Source organism: Suncus etruscus, chromosome 1 (genome assembly GCF_024139225.1).
Source record: "Suncus etruscus isolate mSunEtr1 chromosome 1, mSunEtr1.pri.cur, whole genome shotgun sequence".
NCBI lineage: Eukaryota > Metazoa > Chordata > Mammalia > Eulipotyphla > Soricidae > Suncus > Suncus etruscus.
Window position 1 is genome coordinate 12,324,071 of NC_064848.1, and position 25,276 is coordinate 12,349,346.

The 25,276-nt window shown below is 41.4% G+C and overlaps 2 protein-coding genes across 3 annotated transcripts in view; one reads left to right on the forward strand and one right to left on the reverse strand.

The window, feature by feature from the left end:
* The window catches only part of REC114 (REC114 meiotic recombination protein), a 94,038-nt gene extending 78,667 nt beyond the window's left edge, over positions 1 to 15,371 (forward strand). The window contains exons 5-8 of the mRNA XM_049778429.1: positions 2,257 to 2,283; positions 9,519 to 9,533; positions 11,402 to 11,456; positions 15,178 to 15,371. Coding sequence (XP_049634386.1) covers positions 2,257 to 2,283; positions 9,519 to 9,533; positions 11,402 to 11,456; positions 15,178 to 15,345 — 265 coding nt within the window. The 3' untranslated portion in view covers positions 15,346 to 15,371. The remainder of the gene's footprint in view (positions 1 to 2,256; positions 2,284 to 9,518; positions 9,534 to 11,401; positions 11,457 to 15,177) is intronic.
* Positions 15,372 to 15,432: 61 nt separating this feature from the next.
* The window catches only part of NPTN (neuroplastin), a 63,615-nt gene continuing 53,771 nt past the window's right edge, over positions 15,433 to 25,276 (reverse strand). The window contains exons 6-9 of one of the 2 annotated variants that reach the window (XM_049778133.1): positions 24,230 to 24,503; positions 17,671 to 17,680; positions 16,889 to 16,963; positions 15,433 to 16,439 (exon numbers count right to left, since the gene is read on the reverse strand). In XM_049778133.1, the coding sequence (XP_049634090.1) occupies positions 16,903 to 16,963; positions 17,671 to 17,680; positions 24,230 to 24,503 (345 nt within the window). In that variant the 3' untranslated portion in view covers positions 15,433 to 16,439; positions 16,889 to 16,902. Of the gene's footprint in view, positions 16,440 to 16,888; positions 16,964 to 17,670; positions 17,693 to 24,229; positions 24,504 to 25,276 lie in introns of both variants that reach the window. The other variant, XM_049778124.1, reaches the window with a different exon arrangement.

The window sequence follows — 25,276 nt, forward strand, 5'->3', positions numbered from 1 at the left end:
ACAATCCCCTACCTAAGATCTTTACATGAATCCACAGTCAAAAGTGTTTTTGTAATAATGTTGGTATTATTTGATATTCTCTGTGTTAATGTTTGAGTGAAAGGAACAAAAGCTTAGTGAGCAAACCTGTCAACTTAGAAGCTCAAACACTGAGTGGCCATTATTGTAGTCATGCTATTTATTCTGTTTACCACTCACAGTAAGAGTCACAACAGGGCCACCCTCTGTTCCGACAGTTCTGTGTCTCAGGAGAAATCCCTATGTGTCTGCACTGGGGAGCCGAACTTCCCTACTCCTCCAGATTTAGCCACTTACTCAGAAATGACTGAAATAAGCCTTTCATTTCAGAAAAATAACTATGAACAACAAAGAAACTAGTTTTTCAAATGAAAATTAGAGTCTTGCAAACTCTCTCACCTCACACTTTCCTGTTCCAGATGTTAATGATGAGGGAGCTACTTATTAATGCAATTCTTGGATATAATCATAACATGTTTCAATACCTGTGAAGTTTAATGAACCAGTTATACTCTAAATGACCATTCATGGCACATTACAATCATGCATGGATAAGAGCTCCATTCAGATGTGTTGACTAATGGATTTTCTATTTGAGTCATTGTTACAGAATTCTCCTGGAAGTTCATTTACTAGCATTTGTTTGGCCTAGTCTCATATGCCATTAGAAATAGCATTAATTCCTGCTCTTGAGATTAAATTTCCATTTCAAGCTGGTTGTTTATTTTCTGCTTTGAGAAATGACTTTCTAAACTCTTAAATCCAGAGGACACAAGACAATTCATTTTTAACTGATGTCAACACAGTGATGACACTTATAATTGATCTAAGATGAACTTGTCACTCATAAGTAATTTACATTACTTAAGTCAGCCTTTTCAAGTGAGTATGAGCTCCTCTTGGACAAGTTTTATTTGCCTTATCAGAGTTTAGTGTCTTAGGAATTTTCATGTTGGAGTGGGGGCGGGGGCATTTCCCAAGTAGTGCTCAGAAAGCCCTAGTGTCTCTCCCAGGATTTCTCTGGCAATCAGCTGCGGGTGGGAAGGTCTGAGAATGTCTTAGGCTGCCTTGGCCCCATGGTATGATGGGGGTGGCCCAGGCCACTGTGGTGGTGCTTGGCAGCTTCCAGGGCTACACCTGGTATGGTTTGAAGGGCCATGTGGAAAGACAACAGGGCCAGGAATAGAACTAGGGTTGGCCACAAGCAAGGTCTCAACCCCTCTACTATCACTCAGGTTCCTTTCGGAGTGTTCCCACTTTATTTCTACTTGTATGTTTTTTGTAAAGATGGAATAACACTATCTTGTTAGACAAATTTGGGCCTAGTTTTTATTCATTGTGTCCCATCAGCTATTGCTATATTCTTTAGAATCCTCCCTACATTGGGGGAGAGGGTTTGGAGAGTTTATTATATGGTACTTTACTGCTTAGGATTCTTTGATAGAGTTCCTTTGTTGTTGGTTGCATTGACCAGTTAAGATTCAGATTATGTTCAGATTATGGAGGCTGGAGAGATAGCACAGCATTTGCCTTGCAAGCAGAAGGACGGTGGTTCAAATCCCAGCATCCCATATGGTACCCCGAGCCTGCCAGGGGTGATTTCTGAGCATAGAGCCAGGAGTAGCCCCTGAGTGCTACCAGGTGTGACCCAAAAACCAAAAACCAAAAAAAAAAAAAAATTTAGATTATGGGTTAGAACACCCAGTGCATGAAGAATAAGAAACCAAATAGGATCCCAGATGTTGGGAACTGGAACGCTTTAGAAAAACCATAAAGATATAGCATCAGACTAAAACCTAATTGGCTGTACAATGACAGGTACCAAAAAATCAGCTCAAGGGGCCGGGAAGGTGGCGCTAGAGGTAAGGTGTCTGCCTTACAAGCGCTAGCCAAGGAACGGACCGCGGTTCAATCCCCCGGCGTCCCATATGGTCCCCCCAAGCCAGGGGCGATTTCTGAGCACATAGCCAGGAGTAACCCCTGAGCGTCAAATGGGTGTGGCCCAAAAACCAAAAAAAAAAAAAAAATCAGCTCAAACTGTATGTGGTAATAGATACATTAAAGAGCAGCCCAGTATTGTAAGCTTGTGAAGTGAAGACTTGTGGTCACTGATTTTGACAGCTTGTCTCAAGTTTCTAGGCAAATGACCCAATGAGGAATATGAGGTCTTCAGACTCAGTCTGATATACAAAAACAAAGGCTTTAGAATCAAAACAAACCTAAATCGTGCTCTTCCAGGCCTGGATCACATGCCTCACAGTCAAAGTCAGTCTCATCCCTAGCAACTTAGGTCTTCCCAAGCACTACTAGGTCTGTGTCATCTGCCTATACTGCCGATGATTGTCCAGAGTGGCTTACAGGTCCCCAAGTGTTGCTTGGGAGGATTTCCCACCCACCCCCCAAAAAGGAAAAAACCCTGGTTTTAGTTAAATGATCTGATTAAATTTCATCTATCAAATGGTGAGATGGAAATATTACCAAGTTTCAAATAGTGTCTCACAAATTAAAGAATGTTCCCATTGTTATTACTACCCCTGCCAGTGAGGGGACTTTTTAATATCTGCCTTAATTTAAAATGACTCTGCCTCTTGGCAAGTAGGGTAGTTCAGAACTCCAAAGTCATTAGGGCAGTAAGATGGTGTCTGAAGCTGCAGAGCGGAAGACAAGAGATAGGCTCTCCATTACTTCAACAGAGTGCAAACATTCTAAGTACTGCCTAAAATCCTCTAGTCTTTGTAGTAACAACAGACCCAGTTTTGCATCTAGCTACTGCTGTGCCTGTACCTGTTCTCCCAAATCCCTCCTAAGAGGTTTGAGCTGTGGCCAAGTTCTAGTCATCATTCTGCTCATCTCTGTGCAGGTGTCATTTACTGAAGAGCTAATGATTCTTTCCTAACAGTTTCCTTTCCTTGGAAAACAGAGGTAACTCCACATCTATTTCTAGTCGAATTGTGTTATGGCTAATCTTTTGTTCTTTTCCAGTCTTGTAATTTTGCCCATTGTGGCCTAATGTGAGGCATTTCTCAACCGGGTTTTTAATAAGTCCCAGCCTGTCCCCACCTGAGGGGCAGGAAAGGCAAGGAGAGGGTAGCTGTTGTCCAGGGATCTTCTTGGGCACAAGTTCTGGGAGTCAGCAGTGCAGAGATAAGCTGTGGAGAGGCCTCCAGCTCTGCACCTGGGCCGCCACAACTGCTCAGGTACTGCAGTTGTCCCAAGTTGTGCCAGCTTGTGTTCTCTAGGCGTCTGACTTTTTGGTGGATGCCATTTCCAGTTGCATGCAGAAAGATTGTGGTTCGAATCCCGGCATCCCATATGGTCCCCTGAGCCTGCCAGGAGCCATTTCTGAGTGTAGAACCAGGAGGAACCCTTGAGTGCTGCTGGGTGTGACCCAAAAACCAAAAAAAAAAAAAAAAAAAAAAAAGAAAAGAAAAACGTAATAACAACAACAAAAAAACCCAAGGCCAGTAACTACAAATAAAAAAAGCGCAACAGCAACATAAAAACAACCACAAATAATAGCCACGAGAATGAAAAAAATAAAAGGAAGGAGGGCTGGTGTGGCAAGGCTTTATGTTTTTGCTTGTTTGTTTTTGCATAGGCACAGTAAGTATTGGGGAAATTAGAAAGGGAATTCCCTTGGTCCACTGAGATGGCGAACCTATGGCACACGTGCCAGCAGTGGCACGTGAAGGCCTTGCAGCTGGCACGCGAGAAGGTCCGCAATTAAGATATGCAGCATGTGTGGCATAGTTTTTAGATACTAAAATCTTGTTATTAAGGTTTAATTGACTTGCTGGCACTTTTGAGGAAATTCTTTGGTTTTGTGTGGCAGTTTGGGCACTCGGGCTCAAAAAGGTTCACCATCACTGGAAGGGATACAGGGTTTCTCCGCTCTTGAAGCATACAGTCATGGGAACAACTACTGCTCCGTACATGCTCGTTTTCACACCCCAGGTCTACTTACTTTTACAAAAGAGCAGACAGGACAGAAAAGGGGCTCCTGAGAACCTCACCTTTAGCTTACTATGATTTTAGCATTCTTGACCAGTTCTTTTTGTCTTTCCTCTCTCCTTCCTGTGGTTTATGCCACCAGATCTACTTTTCCTGCTGACACCTGCTAACTGGCTTGACTTGCAGGAGCAAGTGGCACTCTCCAGGGAGGGCTTGTCTTCCTCACTGTCAGCTCATGCCGGGGTGAACCGCCTGGAGATGGGCCTTGTCAGCCACAGGAGTCCAGAGCAGAGCATACCTGCAGACACACAGGGGTGGGTAAGGAGCACTCAGGAAGTCTTTAACCTTCCAGAAGCAGCAGTCTGGAGCCTGTTAGGCCTCTAGCCCCTCCCTTCTATTCCTGTTCATGACGTGTCAAAAAAACATGCTGTTTTTCTGCTCAAAAACAGCTCACATGATCACATTATTGATCACTCCAAAGGAGACAGACTATGATGCTTCCTCCTCTGCTCTTCCTGCTGAATGAACCTCCCCCAGTATGTTCCCTCTGCTCTCAGCTTTAAGTCCTGCACTGACATCCCTAGTGTCCTGAAGGTGCATCTTAGTGGGATGACTTGTGCGGTGCTCACTGCACTTTGGATTCTTGAAAATGGGACCTCTGTGCTGTTTTCTGATTCCCACCAGTGTCTGGTACATGATGTGCAATATGTCTATCCTCTGAGCCTGGCTAAAATAGGATTTTTTTTTTTTAACAAAACTAACTGTTGAAATTTTTTTCATAGAGTGTTTTTTCTACCTTATTTTCATTTCTATAATGAACTTCCGTGATTTAAGGTAACAGATGAGTATCAGAAGCTGAAACTATCCATCACACATAAGACTCAGAATGTGTTCATGTGCCATGCCTAACAGGCCAGACACTGGACTGGGAGCTCAGGTTTTAACAAATCAAATTTCTTTTATTAGATCTTAGGTAACATGGTTACAGTAGTGCTGATATTTATGGTATCAATATACAAAGTTATTTCCACCCACCCTCCATCTAATCCAGATCAAAGTGGGGGGGGTCATCAATTTGGTACTATCTATTCCCTACTTTTCACTCTCCCATGCATAATATTCCATGCATCTATAATGGAAAATTGGGTTGTTTTCTTACTACAGCTAAGCGTGCAGACATCTTTTCAAATTAGTGTTGTGCTGGAGGATAGATGCAAAAAAATTGAACCTGGGTCATATGTAAGTTCTAGTTTTAATTTTTTTAAAGGTTCCTTTGTACTTCATTGTTTCCAAAGAGGCTGAATGAGCTAATATTCCACCAACTGTGATTGAGGATTTCTTTCTAACATTTCTGCCCAAACAAGCTATTCCCAGCCTCACTGATGTGGTGGTATTGCATTACATTTTCCTTTTAACAAGTGACAATAAACTTTTTTTTTTGGGAGGGGCATATCCAGTGATGCTCAGGGGTTACTCCTGGCTTGCAGGACCATATGGGATGCCAGGGATCGAACTGCGGTTGTCCTAGGTCAGCCACATGCAAGGAAAGAGCCCTACCGCTGCGCTACTGCTCCAGCCCCAATAAACACTTTCTCTCCACTCGTTTGTGGAGACAATGTGATTGTCATTTTTATTATTGGGCTTTGTGGGGGTTGTTTTTTTTACTTTTGGGTCACACCCAGCAGCACTCAGGGGTTACTCCTGGCTTTACGCTCAGAAATTGCTCCTGGCAGGCTCGGAGGACCCTCTTTCTTCTGCCTGCAAGGCAAACACCCTATCTCCATGCTATCTCTCCGGCCCCTGGGCTTTGTGTTTTATATATTTTGGATAATTGGCTCTTTACTAAGTGATACACAAATATTTCCTCCCATTTAGTAGGACAACTTGTCTTAATCCAAGTTCCTTTCAGCATGCAAAACCTTTTGAATTTGGGGAAGCCCCATTTGTTGCAGTTTGCCACAATAGAGTAAAATCATTAAAGACACCTCTGAAGTACTGCCTGTGTTCTCGGAAGTATTTTATGGATTCTGGTCTGAGGTCTTTAATCACTTTGAATTAACTTTTGTCAGTGGTGCAAGATAAGGATCCACTTTCTTTTTACCCTTTGCCAGAAGAGAGATTGTGGCTTTCTGGTTTTCTTAGCACCATTTATTGGAGGATTTCCTCACTCCACTTTATGCACATAGCACCTGTCATAGATTAACTGTCTATAAACCTGAGGGTTTGTCTTTGAGATCTCAGTTCTGTTCCACTGGTCTGTGAATTTTCTTTTCCCAGTATCATACAATTTTGATACTGCAACTTTATAGTATAATTTAAAGCCAGGAAATACCTCCTACCTTTTTTCTCTCAATATTTTGTTTTGTTTTGTTTTGTTTTTTTGGGCCACATCTGGTGACACTCAGGGGCTACTCCTGGCTATGCACTCAGAAATCGCTCCTGGCTTGGGGGACCATGTGAGATGCCTGGGATAGAACCCAGGTCCGTCCTGGGTCAGCCATGCACCAGGCAAATGCCCTACCACTGCGCTTTTACTCCGGATCCTTACGATGAATTTGAATGGAACAAATTTTAGGGACCAGAAGTGGTGGCACGGAGCGGTAAGGCGTCTGGTGCTAGCCTAGGACGGACTGCAGTTCGATCCCTCAGTGTCCCATATGGTCCCCCAAGCCAGGAGCAATTTCTGAACACATAGCCAGGAGTAACCCAAGCATGATCGGGTATTGTCCAAAAAACAAACAAACAAACAAACAAACATTTTAATGATGTTTAAGTCCTTGAAGAATTTCCTCAGAACTTTTAAGGCAGAACAGTGATTTTAATCTTTTTCTTTGAAGTTGGGGGTATGGGGAGTGGATTGGGGTCTGTGCCTGACAACACTTAAGAAACCATACAAGATACTGAGAATAAAGCTTGGCCTGACTATATGCAAGACAAGTGTACTACCCATTGCTCTGCTCTGACCCCATGGTAGTAATTCTCCAAATTCATGAATAGAAAATACATTTCCTCTTGTCCCCTGTTTCTTCTGTAGTGATTTATAGTTTTAAATGAGTAAGTTTGCCTTTAAATTGATTTCTAAGTCTCTAATGTTTTTAGACACTTTTATTTTATTTTTGATTTTTGGGTCACACCCAGCTTAGGGGTTACTCCTAGCAGGCTCAGGGGACCATATGGGATGCTGGGATTCGAACCAGGGTCTGTCCTGTGTTGGCCACATGCAAGGCCTTACTGCTGTGCTATCACTGCCCCCCTACACTATTTTAAATGAGGTTGTCTTTCCCCTCTCTAACTCATTATTTGCTTACATAAATACAACAGATTTTTGTGTGTTTTGAAGTACTTTACAGTACTGATTTATTCTATGGGCTTTTAAATGGAGTCTTGAGGGTTTTCTATGTTTTTTGTATTTTTTTACTGTCTTATGCAAATAGTGATAGTTTTCTCACTTGACTGATATGGTAAGGGCTTCCAAAATTGAATAGTAGAAAAAGTGGATATCCTTGCCTTGTGCCTGACCCGAGGGAAGCCTGTTCAATTTTGTGATGATGAATATGTTTGGATGTGGGTTTATTGTAAATGACCATTATGTTTCTTCTATCCCTAATGGATGTTGAATCTTGGCAAAAAGCTTCCTCTGCATCTATTGATTTTTATTTTTTCCATTGATATACTGATTTGCGTATATCAAACTATTTTGCAGTTGTTCATAGTGTATGATACTTTTGGACTTGGTTAAAATATTTCATTGAGGACATTTTGGTGTCAGTGTTCATTGAGGATATGAGATCTATAATTTTTGGAATACTTTGACCTGCTTTTTCATAATAATCCTGTTATTAACATAAAAGCTGCTGGGGATAATTTCTTCCTCTGTTATTTTAGAAGTGCTTAAGGAGTATAGAAACAAAGACTTCTTTAAAGGAATGGTAGAACTCACAAGCGAACCCAGCTGGACTGGGGCTTTTGATCTTGGGGAGGTTTTAATTTTCTTGTTAGTGGTCTATTCAGACTTTCTACTTCCTCTTGATTCCATCTTGGGAGGTTATGGTTCAAAAATTCTTCATTGTAGATTCTCTAGCACAGTGGTATAAAGTTTTCAGTAGTAATCTGATCTTATTTCTGAGTTATCTATTATAAATTTCCCTCTTTTCTTCAATTATTTATCCTCATGAGTCTAGCTAAGGGTTTATCAATATCGTTTAATTCTTTAAAAATAAACTTAAACAGGAGTCAGAGTGGTGGCACAAGCAGTAGGGTGTCTGCCTTACACACACTAACCTAAAATGGACCGCAGTTCGATCCCCAGAATCCCATAGCCAGAAGCGATATCTGAGCACAAAGCCAGGAATAACCCCTAAGCATCACCCCCCACCCAAAAAAACAAAAACAAAAACCATAAACAGCTCCTAGTTTCACTAACCCTTTTGATTATTTTCTTGGTTTTTATGTCCCTGAGTTGTGCCTTTTTATTTTTAATTTCTTCTTTGATATTTCCTTTGTTACTGGTTTTCTAGTTTTTCAAACTGTGAGAATAAATTATTTTGAGCTTTTTCTTCTTTTCTGAAATAAATTTCCCCCTCAGAAATGCACTGGCTATATCCCATCACTCTGATGATTTGCATCTTCATTATCACTTGTTTCAAAAAAATCTTTTTTGTTTTCCTCTTTGGTTCACTATGTAATAATGTATTGGAGTTTTTCATTTTTTTAATGATTAATTTCTACCTTCATGGCATCATGTCTGAAAAGATACCTGATGTGATTTCTATTTTCATGACTTTATGGGCACCTGAACTATGTCCCAGCATGTGGTCTATCCTGGAGGATGCTCCATGTGTATTAGAGACAAATGTGTATTCAGTGTTTGAGTGTGTCCATTAATATAGTCCTTCCAATTCTTCACTTAGTGTTGCTTCTTCATTAATATTCTACTTGGTTGATCTGCCTAATGCTAAGAGTAGAATTTAAAATTCCCATCTACAGCAGCTAGGGCATTCACCAAGCATGTGGCTCACCGAAGTTCAGTCATAGCTCAGTTCAGTCTCCCAAGCTTTCCAGGAGTAATTCCTAAGCCCAAAGCCAAGAAAGAATAACTCTTGAGCAATGCCAGGTGTAGCCCAAAAACCTAAAAAATTTCCAACTATTACTTTGGTGCTGCCCACCTATCTCAAGATTGCTTTATAAACTTTGGTGCTCTTTCACTGCATGTTGGTAAGAGTTAATCCTCTTGATACTACTGACCATTTAACCACTAAGTCAATGGCCACCCCTCTCATCAATACAATAGCCTAACTCTACTGGATCTGATACAAGAATACAGCTGCTTTTTTTTTTTTTTAGTCTACCATTAATTTGTAACATTTCCCCATCTTCCCCATGTTTAGCATGAGAGTTTGAGTATCCCTTGTAGAAAGCAGAAAGCTGAATTTTTATTTTCTGATAGATCTAGCCATCCTGTGACCACTGACATTTAAAAGAATTGGTTAGAAGCAAAGAGTGTTAAGTGTAGTTAGAGATAACAACACTATCATGACAATGTTAATGAGAGAAGTAGTATGCCTGTCATGAAAACAGGCTCCTGGGGAAGGAGGGAGATGGGAACATTGGTGACGGGAAGGTTGCACTGGTGAAGGGGGATGCTCTTTTTATGACTGAAACCCAACTATAATCATGTGCTTTTTGAAAAAAAAAAAAAGTTGCAACCAGTAATATCAAAAATTAAAAAAGGAATTTGTCGGCTCATCTCCCAAAGGAGATGGCCCTGGCTGGCCAGTGTGAGGCCTTTTTGGCAGACAGATTAAAGTATTAAACCTTATTCCAGTTGTGTAGTCTTTTGATTCTGGACCCGAGCACTTGGGGGCTCGCCTGGGAGAGAACTTAAGATGACTCAGTTGCCAACAAGGTTGCCTAAATCCCGTGAACATACACAGGAACACCGGTATATAAAGGCCTAAGGAAATGGAACTATGGTGAAAGCCCTGAAGGGCAGAAAACAGTTGCAGTATTGCTCCCCAGAGCTGGAGGCTAAAGGGATGCCCTAGTCCTCCCAGGTATACCAACAAGGGAGACCCATGATTCATGATGGAAACTAAAGGCAAAGCCCCAAGTTCCAGATGTTCTTAGCAGTGATCTGCTGCTTCCGTTCACATCAGGCTGTCACTCCACTGACTAATGGTAGCAATGGATGACCTGTATTTTTTAAATGTTTGCAAGATATATTTGGTGCCTGTGGCTCTGCATGACAGCCAGATTTATGGCACCAGAATCTGGTCTGGGCTCTAGACCAGCTTTCATAGTTGCTGCTGCTTGGCAGATAACATGGTCTTCATAGTGCAAGTGTCTTGGGAAGTCACTAGAGATTGTGGCCACGTGTGCCCAATCGAAGCTTTTTAGCAAGTTGATCTTTGTAGCTACAGTATTTGTTTGGGAATGGCTGCTCTGAAACAAAGCTTAGTAGGCAGGGCTTCCCGCTACACTTGTGGATGGGCAACTCCTGGATATGGCCTGGGGACAACTGTATCCTGTCTGTTGTGTGCTGTGGGTTCTTAGGCTCTAATAGTGGCACCAGGCATAAAAATTAACCTTTCTGCATTCTTCGTGCTAGGGGTTCTCTGATTTAGGATGGAAATTAAGTCTGGGGCATTCACTTTGGAAGAGCTTCCTTTCATTTGGAGCTAGCTGCGGCTTCAAGCCTATTAGGCTATCCACTGGTTGAGTCTGTTGAGGCAGAGGTGAGCTCTGAGGGTGGAGCTGAGACAAGAGACCCTGTACACCTCTGGCTAGACATAGCTGGCTTCAACTTCTGTTGGGTTTTTACATGCTGATTGTTGAGGTCCTATCCAAAAATGAGTTCTGGAAAAACATGATTGTTCAGAACTCAGTCTGATGAGGCTCATTCAAACTTAGCTGCTCAGTGGAAGCACTCCTCAGCTCAGATCTGAATGTCTAATTCTGCCTGAGGTGATATCAGTGAGGCCCTTTGTGTGATTTTGTGCTGTTTTTTGTTTGTTTGTTTTGGAAGGGGGTTTGGATCACACTTCTACCACTGTGCTCAGAAATTGCTCCTGGCAGGCTTGGGGGACCTACGGGATGCCAGGATTCGAACCACTATCTGTCCTGGATCGGTTGCATGCAAGGCAAATGCTCTACTGCTGTGCTCTCTCCAGCTCCATGTGCTGTTGTTTTTTATAGTCATTGTGTTGATGTCACTTACATGCACAACTGGTTCTTTTCCATCGTCTTGGTCCTGCCCTCACAGGACTGAGATTTAAGCTGTTAGCTCTGCTGCACCAGATTCACCAACAGGGATTACTGCCTTTATGTCTTCCTTTGGCCACTTGCTAATGGCTGGTGGTACCTACAGTGATGTTTAGTCCTAATTGCAGGTGGTCTCTTTGCAGGCACCCCCGATCCCAGCACAGTCAAACAGAACATCCAGCATGAAGCCTCCAGAAGGAAGAACCTCAGTGGCCTGGTTAGCTGAGGTAGGCCTATTCCCAGGCTTTCATTTTCTTGTCACAAAAAGTGATTTTGAAGAATGTACCCTTCAGTTCACGCCTTTCTAGAGCAGTAAGTAGTTAGAACATTAAATAGTTCTCAACCCTTTTCTGACCCTGGCCTCTGTCTGATCTTTTTCTTTCCTATGGCTCCCTGACTCATGAGGTGGTCTTTGATCATTAACTTGACTTTTGCCTATTGCCCCTATTTGAAAAACACATATCAAAGGTGGCAAAAACAGGAGAGATTAGCACAGCGGTGGTGCATTCCCCTTGCACGCTGTTGGCCAAGGATGGACAGTGGTTCAAATCCTGACATCCCATATGGTCCTCCTGCCAGGAGCAATTTCTGAGCACAGAACCAGGAGTAACCCCTGAGAGCTGCCTGCCAGGTGTGATTAAAAAAAAAAAAAAGAAGGAAGGAGGGAGGGAGGGAGGGAGGGAGGGAGGGAGGGAGGGAGGGAGGGAGGAAGGGAAGAAGGAAGGGAAGAAGGAAGGGAGGAAAGAAGAGAAGGGAGGGAGGGAGGGAGGAAAGAAGGAAGCAAAGAAGGAAGGGAAAAAAAGATTGGGGCTGGAGAGATAGCATGGAGGTAAGGCATTTGCCTTGCATGCAGAAGGTCGTTGGTTCGAATGCTGGTATCCCATATGGTCCCCCGAGCCTGCCAGTAGCAATTTCGGACCATAGAGCCAGGAGTAACCCCTGAGCGCTGCCGGATGTGACCCAAAACCAAAAAAAGAAAAAGGAAAAGGTGGCAAAGACAAGCCATTCTCATTTACCCCAATGAAATTAGGCAGATAGGTAGGTATGTACTGAATCTATTAAATAAAAGGAAAGTTGTTGGGATCACAGTTGCATTTTCTATCCACAACTTTTATGTCCATAAACATGGTGTGCAATTCAAATGTTTATTGAAAATAAATTTAAAATCCATTATAAACAAATAAACTCAGATCTAAATATGGGAATATCTAACTTGCATGCCATATAAGACAACTGAAATTGTGGGGTCTGGCTCTTCTATGATAGAACAGACACAGGTGCCCAGTGTTCTGCCTGTATTATGTGGCCTGTGAGTGTTACATGTATCCAAACGGCCCTTGTCAGAAAAAAGTTCACATCCCGATCTAAAGCACTAGTTTCAATCTTCATACACATCTGGATCATCAACTGAAAACAACTAGCCTTTAAATGTGTGAAATAAAGCATTTAACCACTTTCTCAAAAAGTGTATAATAGTTTCTAGTTAATGTTGGAAATGAAATTTGAAGACTATGCTAAGATAGTATCAAAATGAATTTGGAGACAGGTCAACAGTGGGTTCTGTTGAGGCCACTTCTCAGTGTTAAGAGCTGAGATGGGAGTGAGGAAACCAGAAGGATTCACTGCAAGCACAACTTGTCCTCAAAGGCCCTCTCCCCTTACAATTTGTTAAAAACCAAAGAATCCTACAAAATCCATTCCTCAAATGCATGGTACTTGATGCCTGATGGGATATCCTTGAGGGTCCTTTCCCCACTGCTATCCCATTCAATTCTACATGGGGTTTTGCAGGATGATTTCTCACTAATTCCAAATAAGTGAACATGAATATAAAGTTAAAAACAAGAAATAGGAATAGGAGCTTATATCTACTTTGTGCTCCACCAATTATGACAGGATAAATTCAAAAGCTTTGTACAGCAGAAAATCTTCCTCCTGCCTACCCATAGTGTGCCCTACATTTCTGATGGGATTAAAGGTCAATGGAGCCACAAAAGACAAGGAGCAAGGTGTGGGGCTATTTCCTTATTTAGGGAATATCAGTTGCTGTATAAACTGTACCTTAAGTCTCGAGTGATAGTACAGCAGGGAGAGCACTTGCCTTACACACAGCTGACCCAGGTTTAATCCTTGGCATCTCATAAGGTTCCCACTGGGTATGGTCCAAAAAACAAACAAAAGGCTGTACCATATCCCTTATTAGTATCAAGAACTGTGCTCAGACAAGAAATAGCACCAATCTGCAAGATCAGGTGTGCTGCTAATTTGCTCTAACTTCCTAGACAAGTTAGGAACCTAAGCTGATTAAAAAAGAATTTTGGGCCACACTTGGAAGTACTTGAGGAACTGTATGGGATGCTGGGGATCAAACCTGAGTCAGCCATGTCCCTTTCTATACTGTATTATACTATATGGCATCTGTACTATCCAGTCCCTGATAAAACTTTTAGGAAAGCAACAAATATCAAATTCAACTCTATCAAGTAAGTAAAAACTACACAATTATATAAACATGTTCATCAATGTTTATGATAGTCAATGAAACTTGAAATATAAATGTGTATTAATAGGATACTTAGCAGTTATGGTATAAACAGAGAAGGGATACTACAGTTGAAACAATGTAGATCCCTATCTACTGGCATGAAAGATACTCAAAGTACTAAGTTTTTAAGAAGCTAAAGCAGCATGTACACACACAGAGAAATTTTGAGAGAAAACACTTACATTTTCAAAGGGCTCTCACTGGAGAACAGGGCTTCGTTCTCTACCTTTAGGTTGAATCTGAAAGGCTTGCTGGAAATTAGGAAAGTTAACCCCGATTATTGAGACAGTTCAGTTGTATACAAATGTACTGAGCTTCCTAATCCACAGAAAGGACATAAGCCGTCTCTGCTCCGCATGACATGAATTCTATTAGGTAGGAGTTCAAGTGCCATCAATGGGCACAAAGCAGGACTTTGCACCCTGTGATAACAGACATCACCAACTGCCAAGCACAGACTTCTAATAACTAAAAACTGGCAACTTAACTACAGAACACCCACATCACTATATGAAAAAACTCAATATAATGGAAAAGCTGTGACAATATTTGAACAGGTTGAGGGTTTGAAAACAAAGGGACAGAGAGAATGTAAAGGGAATGACTGAGGACTGATAGAAATGTTCAGCTAGGGCTCTTCATTGTGTGAGGTTTCCTACTGGAGAGAAAAGGCAAGTGTGACTGAACTGTGTTCTGTGTATGGTCAATTAGTGACCTCGATGAATGGAATAAAGAACCTGGTTTCCACGTGCTTAACTAATTAAATCACCAGTGAGGGTGGAAGATGAACTAAATTAAACCATTGGAGTTCATTCATTGAAGAGTTTATTAGTACTCTTAAAATACTTAAAAGTACACATTTACTTCCTTTGTGTATTTAAAATTATTATGGGGAGGGGGGAGGTGGAGTGATAGCACAACAGTAGGGTGTTTGCCTTGCACATGGCCAAGCTGGGATGGACCAGGGTTTGATCCCCAGCATCCCATATAGTCCCTCAAGTACTTCCAAGTGCGGCCCAAAATTCTTTTTTAAGAATTCTGAGTGCAGAGCCAGGAGTAACCCAAGAGCACCACCGAGTGTGGCCCAAAAACCAAAAAAAAAAGAAAAAAAAGTGGGGACTAGAGCAAGCAATAGTACAGCAGGTACGCATTTGCCTTGCACCTGGCAGGCCTGGGCTCTATCACCATCATCCCATAAGAATGCCAGTTGTGATTTCAGTTCAGAGCCAGGAGTAATACAAGCACTAGCGGGTGTGGCCCCCAAACAGACCAATTATGTAAAGAAACCTTGTGATGCAGACAGTAATTTTATTTTGGTGTTATGTTTCCCTAATCTTACCTGTGTTCTATCATCCAAGCTGTTCCTTCTGATCTCTGATAAACTATTCTTCTCGAATTCCCAGTCATTCCTGGCTTCTGAAGAGCTGCCTTCGGTGTATACAGAACAGTCTGCCTGGAATGTGGAAGACATAGGCCCTTTCCTACGCTTGTGCCTCATGGATCAGAATTTCCCAGCATTTGTGGAAGAGGTAGAAAAGGAGCTAAAGAAGCTGGCAGGGTTTAAAATTTAATGTTCTATGTAACACAGAACTATGAAGCTTTCACAACACTGGAAAAATGCTTCCTCCTAAGATTAGAATAAAGAATATTATTCCAAACACCTTTTATCAATGTTTTATTTTTAAAAACAGGTTGATCCACTTTTTATACATCATTGCACTTCCACAATTACACAAAACACAAATACATGCATCTATGGTTACGCACCGCGTGAGAACCCTACTGGGTGAGAAAATCTACACAACCATTTATTAAATCAATGTGAAAAAATACAGTATCAACCCCAAAGTATAGCTAGTTGCATAGAATACCATGCTATAACATTTCAAGGTCATTGAAAACAATAGGTAAATTATAAAAGTTTGCCTTAATTGAATGTACAATATGATTCAACACATCAGTGCAAAGGATTTAAGAATTTACATAATCACGTAAAGCAATCATATATATATATATACTGCACTTTATTATATCCATTCAGTGAACTCCTCCAGCTTCTCAGCAAAATCATAGGTTAAGCCCTTAAAATTATAAATTTCAGTTTATATTACTCATCTATCTGTATGTACCAGAACTGCACAATTTCCTCATCTGACAACATACATAAGGAACAAATATCAGCAGCTTAAAAATGAAACAAGCATTTATTTTATTTTGGATTTCTCCCACCCCCAAAAATATAAATATATATATATATATTTATATACTGTATATATCTGTAGGTTTTGCTGTACTTTACAAAAATGTATCACTAGAGGGCAGCAGTGCATTTTAGAACTTGGCCAATTTAACAGCTGCATTAAGTAAAAAATGGCGCATGCATGTGTGGACCCTCAGAGGACCTTTTCACTTCTATTTAAATATTTTAACAAAGGAAGAGGGGAATAAAGCAACATTCACAGCACATCAAGCCCAAATAGTTTACACCTTCTACACTGAAGCATTGTTTAAAATGTACCTGGCTAGGTCACCCTGACAGGAGAGGCTAAATAAGGCATGCTTTAGACAGTCATTGTTGTGTTGCTCACTTGAAAGGGGAGAGAACCAAAAAGGTCCAAGCAGAAAATTTAGCAGGTCATGGTGCCGGTTTTAGGAACCTAAAGATCTGTAAAGAAAAGAAAAAGAGTATTTGTAAACTTAAAAGGAAATATACACCTGAGACTCCACAGGCTGCACATCAGATCAGATTTGGGACAAACAGCATGCTCAGGGATGTGGGGTGAAATTCTGATCTCCATGTATCAGGCCTCCTCCATTCATGCCTCTGCAATAACCACCCAAGAAAGTGATACTTCTAATGTCTTTTTAAAGATATAAGCAAAAGCATTTTTAAAGAAACATCATTTATGAAATAAAACAGCAATTATGCGAATAGCTGAACCAGTGCAGATGAAAAATGTTCTTTTTGGCAGCTAAAATTACTAGTTACTTTCAGTTGCTCTGAAATAAATGAGGTTCTCTCAACAGAACATTACTGAAGAATTTGTAACACGTTCATATATTTAATGAAACACATTAAGTATAACTTAAAAGTTATAAAGAAGCCATACTTACATTATAAGCAGTATTTAATTTGTGTTTCTCTGGCGCAAGTTTTTATCTTTGTGATTGTTGGTAGAGTTGGTTTTCCTTTGGAGGAAAAATTGCATCATAAGAGTCATATAGAGTTCAACTCAAGCTCAACTTTGAAAGTTTAACTCACATGGAAATACAGGGGCTCTTTTCACTGCCATCCCTGGTGAAGAAGAATCTTACTGCATGATCTAGGCCATAAAATAGACCATAAAAGTATTCCTGTATAAAGTGCCTACATGCCTTCAGTGAGAAAAGCCTTTTGACTCCCAAAGCAGGTGATTCACAGGTACTTTTCCCATCTCTTCTGTTCCCAAGCCGATACCCAGGTTCTATACAGGCAAAGCTGTGCCCTGTATAGTTTGGCACTGTTGCCAATCTTACTTTTGATCTTGGGTTGATTCTAAATTTCCACTCCATCTCTCTTGAACAAACCAAATGTTGATAAAACTACAAGTCCAAATATAGCCAGATGGATGCAGTAATGAGCATGCAGCTAACTTTAACATAACCTGAATCTTCTCAGATAGTCATTTTCCAAAACATCAATGAGATATACAAAAATTTAATTTCTTCCTACTTGGTGGTGTTAATGAAGACTAAACTGTACAAAGAGCCTGTCTGGAAATGAAATGGCCAACAGCTCATGTTGGGCCGAGAAGACTACACTACAACACTCTTCTCCAACACACTTACCTGCACTGTCTGTTAAAAAGCAGGACATTAATAAAACGATTGAAATCAATTTTCAACAAGGTACTTACACTGGCCCAGCTGGTTCATCATCTTGAAGGATAATTTCATTTTGTAGTAGTTCATTGAGAAACAGGAGAAGAAAGGAAAACATTGTGAGACAGTGCATAAAGAGTGACAGAACAACAACTGCAAGTGGCAAACATGGCTAGTCACAGCATTTAGTCAAGGCCATTCCATCTGGAGGTGCAAAAACACTCATGGAGTTATTTCTTGATTCAAGTTTTAAATGGCAGGTATGTTGTTTCAATGGTTTTAGTTAACACTTTTGAATGCTTGTCATGAAAAACTGCAACTGTAGTGGACAGATAGGCTGTAATATCATCATACTCATCTTGTCCCCAAGTTCCAGTGGTTCACTCTTAGATGAGAAGACAAACCAACATTTCAGTTGTAAAATCCTGCTGTTTGTTTTCTTACGATGAATGCAGGCAATTTTGATTCAATCCTGCAACATGGATGGATGGATGGATGTGTGTGCGTGCTATACATTAGCCACACATCCTCACTTCCCCAAGGAACCCTTTTTTCCTTGCTATGATGTAATCTTTAGGAGTCTTTAGTCTGGAGAGTGTGATTGAGGAAGAGGAGGCCATAACTGTTCAACCAGGTAGTAGGCCAGCTCTGCTGGGCTAGTCCAACAAGTGTCTGCATACCAGAGGACATTCTGTGACACATCAGGGAAAGCTCAATAGTGAAGTTGATATCCCTCTCAAAAGGTAGTTCAAATGAAAAGGCTCGCTCTTGTGCTCTGGACAAAACCAGAGCTCAAACCTCAGTGAGCCATGAAACACCTTTTTATGTAAAATCAAAATGTTTACATGGTATAAACTGAGAAGGCTTCTTAAATTGGCATTATTCAGATATCTGTTTTTTCTTTCCTGTTTCACAACTAAGGGTGTCTTGACTCCCTTTAAATAGAGAATACAGAAAATCTGTTTTTACAGCCCACTAAGGGGAAAAACAAATACATGCTCTTAATTTCTTTTTATTTTATAAAAGTCAGATGGATTAAGTGATTCAGAATGTTTGATTTACTAAAAGCTTCTAGAAAACCTCTCAGCAGGATTCCACAAGGGGGCTTGGTGCACATGAAGCAGTTATGAAGATTACAGTCTCAGTGTAGCCATCTGCAGGAGCACACATCAGGAGTAATGTCTGTCCCAGGTAGACATTGCTCCACCTGTTCCTTTGAGGCAACGGAGAGGCAAAGCCACCGCCAGCACACACAGTGACTGGAGCAAAAATAAAAAAAAAAGTTCCATAAAACAAAACAAAACAACGAAAAAAGAACTAACCACAAACCAACAATTTATCACCCAAAACAACAGATTAGTGACACATCACAGTGTCTTAGAACTAACAACAGGTACAGAGAACAAACTCAACTTAAGGACAACCAAGACATCTGTGTTTATATAAAGACATATACCAGGAATAAGACAAAGGAGTCCAGACTAACCCTCCCTCAGCAACAAACTAATGTTCTCAGCATCCCAGCCAAGCCAGCTCAGCTACATGCTCGGAAGAAATAAGCACTTAAGGGACAGACAACTGGAGCAAACTTAGAATATGTTTAGTGTTCTGGCTGTGCACCTGAAAATACTAAATCTAAAGCAAGAGAGCTGATACAAGAATAATATCTAGTGGCATCCTGAAAAGAAAAAGCAAGGGAGAGGGAATGGCGATTGCCAAAGCAGAAAGCTGCAGATACCGACCCAGGCTCTTTCCCACAAGCTTTTCTTCTCTCTTTGGTGTTGAGGAAGTATTTTCTGGTGGCTACCTAGTAACTCCCTTTTCAGCCCAACAAGCTGCTAACATGCAAAGGGCTGCACAGAGGACTGGAGCCCCAAGCAGCTGTAGTGCCTGCAAGTGGGAGCAGTGGCTGTTAAGGCAAATGCTCACTGCCTGAGCCCCTTCGTGTGTCTCTCCCCAGTTCACTTCACACTGACCAGGAGGACAGGACCTCCTGTCTACTTTCTACTCGGAATCACTCTCTGCAGCACCTCTCTCCCTTCACTCAGACACAGAAACAACTTTACCCTAACAGGAACTTGGGAAAGGGAAAACAGAACTACAGAAAAAAAGGTACAAAAATCAAAGTAAATGAGTATTAAAACAGCAAACTGAAATCCAAATTAGTTGTGAAAGTGAATGAAGTAAACTTGAAGAAAAGTGTTAACATCATGAACTGTGCATCGTATAGACTGAAGCGGAGATTAAACAAACTCCAAAAGCATGCAGATCGCTCACTTACCACCATGTTTTAAGGGTTTGATGCAATTGAGGGGGAAAAAAAAGAAGTCATAGTAACCGACAAATATCAACATACCCCAAACCCTCAGGCCAAAAATAGCCTTGAACAATGACTGTTCTCTCCACCTAGGAATGTTCACAGCCACTGGCTAGGTGAGAGGAGGAGGACCAGGGAGAATGGAAACAAGATGCTTCAGTAATCTCTCTTATTAAGTCAAGTTCCTGGTGGAGATGTTGGACTTGAATTTATCTTGAGTATTTTCCTAACCGAATACGACCCAAACCAATTTCTGCCCCATCCTCTGGAAGGGCACACTGCACATTTGGTAGCTATCAGACTACCTTACAGCAGTACCTCCTCAAAGATGGCTTTACATGGGGCTGGAGCAATAATACAGCAGGGAAGGTGTTTGCCTTGCAGACGGCTAACCTAAGTTTGATCCTCAGCATCCCATATGGTCCCCTGAGCCCGCCAGGAGTGATTTCTGAGTGTAGAGCCAGGAGTAAACCCTGAGCATCACTAGGTATGGCCCCAAAACAAAACCAAGAAAGACTTTACAGGCAAAATGGCCAAGAGCTGACTGGTCAAAACTCCCTTCCCATTGCCTTCATCTTACAGAGCATAGGTCTGTCTCACTTATACCTTGTCTGCTTTTAGCAGACTACCAATAACCCAGAAGAGTTAACACTTGTTCTGGGTTCCCTCTTTTTTTTTTTTTTTCCCCTTTTACCTTATTATGTATGCTCTATGTCAGGTAACTTGTTACAGACTAGATGATCCCCTGGTAAAATAACTTGTAACTCACGTCATTTTAAAGTCACCTTTCTTTTCTAACATACCTGACTACTGTACAACTCTAGATGCTGATATTCTGATCACCTTATAGATTTGGGTAAATAGCTCTAAATTCTAAAAAAAATTCTAAAAAAAATTAATCAGAGCCATTAAAATAGTCCCTCTAAAACCTCAAGTATCTTCTCCACCAGTAACTTAAAGGTAGAGCACCTATAACTCACCTATAAAAAGTATTCCCCTAACATAAATACTATACATTCTTCTAAGGTCACTGGAATACCCAGTGGAACCGGAGGCCCCATCAACTAAGCAGGTCCACTCCATGGGAGCATACACCAAATCAACAGGAGTTGAAATAGTTCAAGAGGTGCAGGAATGAGTGCTTTAAAAAATGATCATTCAACATTTCCAAAGAGTACAGTCAAGGTGAGTCTGGTTAACTCAAGCACTCATCAGGACCCAGGACTTGCCTCTTCTGCAAATACTGAAGGGGGGTATACACAATCTGCATCACACATGAGTGCAGTGGACTAAAGGGATGTACTTCCAAGTACACTTCTGCAGTAAAAATACACAGGCTTTTCCTTTTGTGGAAGCAGCTAAACCATAGTCCCATAGCTATCTGTTACATGAAAAATATAAATCTGGTTTGCTGTTCTAGTGAAACACACAAACTAAACTTTATAAATACAAATCTGTGTTTCTATACCTTTGTGTTGTACTTTTTTGTTATTGTTGTTAAGGAACTGAGTTACAAAAATGTGTAAATAGGACCAGGGTTGAATCCTCAGCACTGCACAGTCCCCCAAACCCTACAGAAGTGATCCCAGCACCATGGGTGTAGCCCAGAGGAAAAAAAGTTTAATGAGTCGGAAATAAATATTAAGTATATCTTGACAATTAAGTATAATGACATATATTCTTAGCAAAAAAAAAAAATAGAATGCCTGGCTTGTTAAAAAAATCCATTTTCAAAAAAAAATTAAAAAAAGGAAAAAAAATCCATTTTCATAATATAATAAATAAGTCCATTAGCCATAGTTAGTCTGAGACACAAAACACTTCACCATTAAAAAACTCCAAATTTGTATGAATGTGCCACTTTATTTACTCCTGAAAGAATAGGGTACATATTCCTTTCTATGAAACTTTGTGGTAGGCATGGGGGGAAAACAAGGGAGGGCAATTTGCTCTAGGACTACAAAGCAGTCAGGGGAGGGGGGGGACAATGGCTGGACCAGAAGCTGTCATAGCTCGAACACCCACTGAGGAACAACCACATTATGTAATGACTTGTTCAAAGAAAGAAAGGGGAAAACAGAAGAACTTGGGGTGATGAGAAGAAAACTCACTGTTGTAAACACCTGGAACCTAAGTAACACTGGCTTTTTGGAAGAGAATGGAGAGAAGAAACATTTTTCAATAATTCCAGATCCCAGAACTTTCAACCCCAATTTAACAATAACAAAAAAGGTCAAAACTGCTTGCATTGCAATATACTTCCACAAAGAAGGTTTTGCTTTGCACTTACCCTTACAGTCATCCTTTTTATGAAGGATTCACTTATTGTCTCTACTAGTTTAAGAGAGCTACTTTCCCTCCAGGAAAGTGCAGAAATTTGCCAGTCATCTCTCCTACTAAACAGGTCCCCAATCAGGTTGAAGGCTCATCAGCTGTGCTGATCATTGGGTGGTGCCAAAAGGTGTCCCACAGAAACAACAACCATAGTCACATCTATCCTGAAGGTCTTTCCTGTGTGCTGGGAGGCCTCCTTCAAGGCCCAGGACTACCTTGCTGGGCCAGGCTAACTCAGCCAAGATAGGCAGTAACACATGCCATAAAACTCAAACATGAGTTTCTAAAGCCCACTACAGATGGCCTTTTCCTTCTTAGTCCTTTGCTTCTCTAATCTTTCCAAAGGACAAGCTGAGAAAGGTAAACCATTCAGATGAGATTAAAAAATAGTCCTTCATAGCAGCAAGGCAGAAATTCTGCTCCCAAACAACTGAAGCCAGATAGGCAACTCACACCCTTTCTTCTCAGATTCAATTGAGACACAGCATGAAAGAGAGAACTCCAAAGGAAAACATATAGGAATATATGATAAGAAAGCAGTTTGACTTCACAGAATAGTGTTCAATGTGTCTCTAGGACAAAGCAAAACTCCTTGGGACACTTTCATCGCAGGGAACTTTTTTTTGCAAAGGTCCATCTGCTCCCAGATGGTGCCTATCTCATCCCTCCTCAAGCTCAGGGAATCCACAGGCCTTCATACATACTGTCAGTTCCAACTACAACCAGCCTCATCAACACACCAATACTCAGTGTCAGCAACAAAATCGAGGAGCTGCTAAGAAGAAGAAAAAGCACCACTGTGGAGTCTTGAGTTAACAGCACCTCACAGCCACACTTCCAGGGGAGCTCTACAGCTCCCTGAGTGCTCTCCTCACATATGTGATGGTTATTGAGGTCCAGCCGGTCAGTCTCAGGGGCAGAAACAGGTCTGTGCAGCAGGGTGCCAGCCCACAATCAGGACTAAACAAAGCAGCCCCCTCCCAACCCTCAGTATGGCCTCCATCAAGCTCATGTTCCTTGTCCAGTTAGTGAGAGGCACAGTGGTCATGGCTGACTGGCCATTCCTGTTTTGCTGCTGGAGATGCTAGTTGGGGAATGGGGAAAGAGAGTCAGTTGGAACTGGAGCTGTACCATACAAGGGATCCATCCACAAGATCCCCTCTCTATGAGTATAGGTCATAAATGAAATACCCACTACCATCCCCAACTCCCCAGGACTCTTCTCACTCTAAGCATAACCAAAGTCAAAGGTTCTTTTCTCTTGGATATTTAAGAATTCACCATTATTCACTCCCTTCTCTACCCTAGGCCAGCTTGAGGCTACTACCTGGGGGGCATGTATTCAAGCATGAATGGGGAGCCTCACAGGTTTGCCAGCACCCTTATCTGTGGAAGACACACAGAAAAGCCAAACAGTGGGTGACTGCCTCAAGAAAAGACAACCCAGGCAGCACAGGGTAGCTTGTTCCAACAGTTCTTTCTGGGGATAGATCTTTCTGGGGCTATGACAGTTACCTACAGGGGCTATGCCGGGTGACCATTGACAGCCAGTTAGATACCTTAAATCTGCCTGAAAGGCCAGGTGGCCTGCGATCTTGGGGTGGCTTCTAGGCTTGACTTGGATTCTCCTCAAGCTCAATCTGACTGATGATCTGTATTGAAGGAGGACAGAGCTGAACAAAGAGACTTGACAGCTGCCCAGTCCAGAGAGGATTGGGATTTGGAAAAAAAAAAAAAAAAACCAACAAAGTAGAGCTAAAATTATAGCTCTAGGTGGCTAATGAAAAAATCTTGGGAGTGAAATAGAAAATCAGATATAAGAATTTTCCTTCTTTCCTTTTGCAACTGAACCCCAAAATCCTTATCATTCTCTTTGGGTGCTTGGAAACCACCCCTAGGAAACCAACCCCATTATTAAGGCTATTTTGTAGGGATGATCTTACCGTCAGGAACTTCATCTGGCCTCTTTCTCTTCTCATACACAACAATGATCACCACAAGGATGATGATTTCAGCCAGAATTCCCAAAAAAGGCCAAAGAGGGGCCAGGTGGCTCCGTACCCTGAGGATGGTGACAACTGAGGCAGTGTCAATGGAGTTGGTGGCATTACATTCATACTCGCCAGGGTCTTCCGTGATCTGAAGGTTCAGGATGTTCAGCTCAGTATAATTTTCCTTGTTGACAATGAAGAAGCGTCCAGAGGTATTGAGAACATCCTGCTCAGAGGCAGAAAAAGTGAGAATACACAGAAGTTCGGTCACTCCACCCAAGTCAGCTGCCTTCAGAGTGCGCAGGTCAACAATGAGAAGTTCAGGACTAGATCATTTACAGCTTTAGCCAAGCAGGATCTAGAAAGGGCCATGCAGAATAGATCTCACTTATAAACACTGACTCCCTAGAAGACTCAAATAACCAGCTGCCGAGGCCTGTGAATTAATAAGCAGCAACAATAAAGAACCAATGAAAGTTTTTGCTTTTTGTGTTGTTGTTTTGTTTTTCTTCTTTTTTCCCTTTCTTCTCTCTCTTTTTTCTTCTTTTTTGGTTTTTGGGCCACACCCAGTGATGCCCAGGGGTTATTCATGGCTATGCACTCAGAAATCGCTCCTGGCTTGGGGGATCATAGGTCAGTGTGTACAAGGCAAACACCCTACGACTCTCACCACTGCTCTGGCCCCACTCTTTCTTTTTTTAAATTGGTATTTGTAACCTCTAGATGGACTCCTCCCAGTTTTTGTTTCTTTGTTTTCTTTTTTCTTCTTTTCTTTTTTTCAAACAGAACCATGTAACTTGAATCATCTTGTTCTGCCTCATAAATTGAAGGGGAAAATAATGGATGGTACCAGAACCAAACAGTCGTATGAACATTGAGTAGAAATATAAAAGGATCAGACTTAAACACTAAACCCAAAGTCAACGACAACAGAATCGGTACCCAATCTTCAACAAGCTATACACAGAGGAAACCAGTTATACTAGCAGTCCGGCAGGG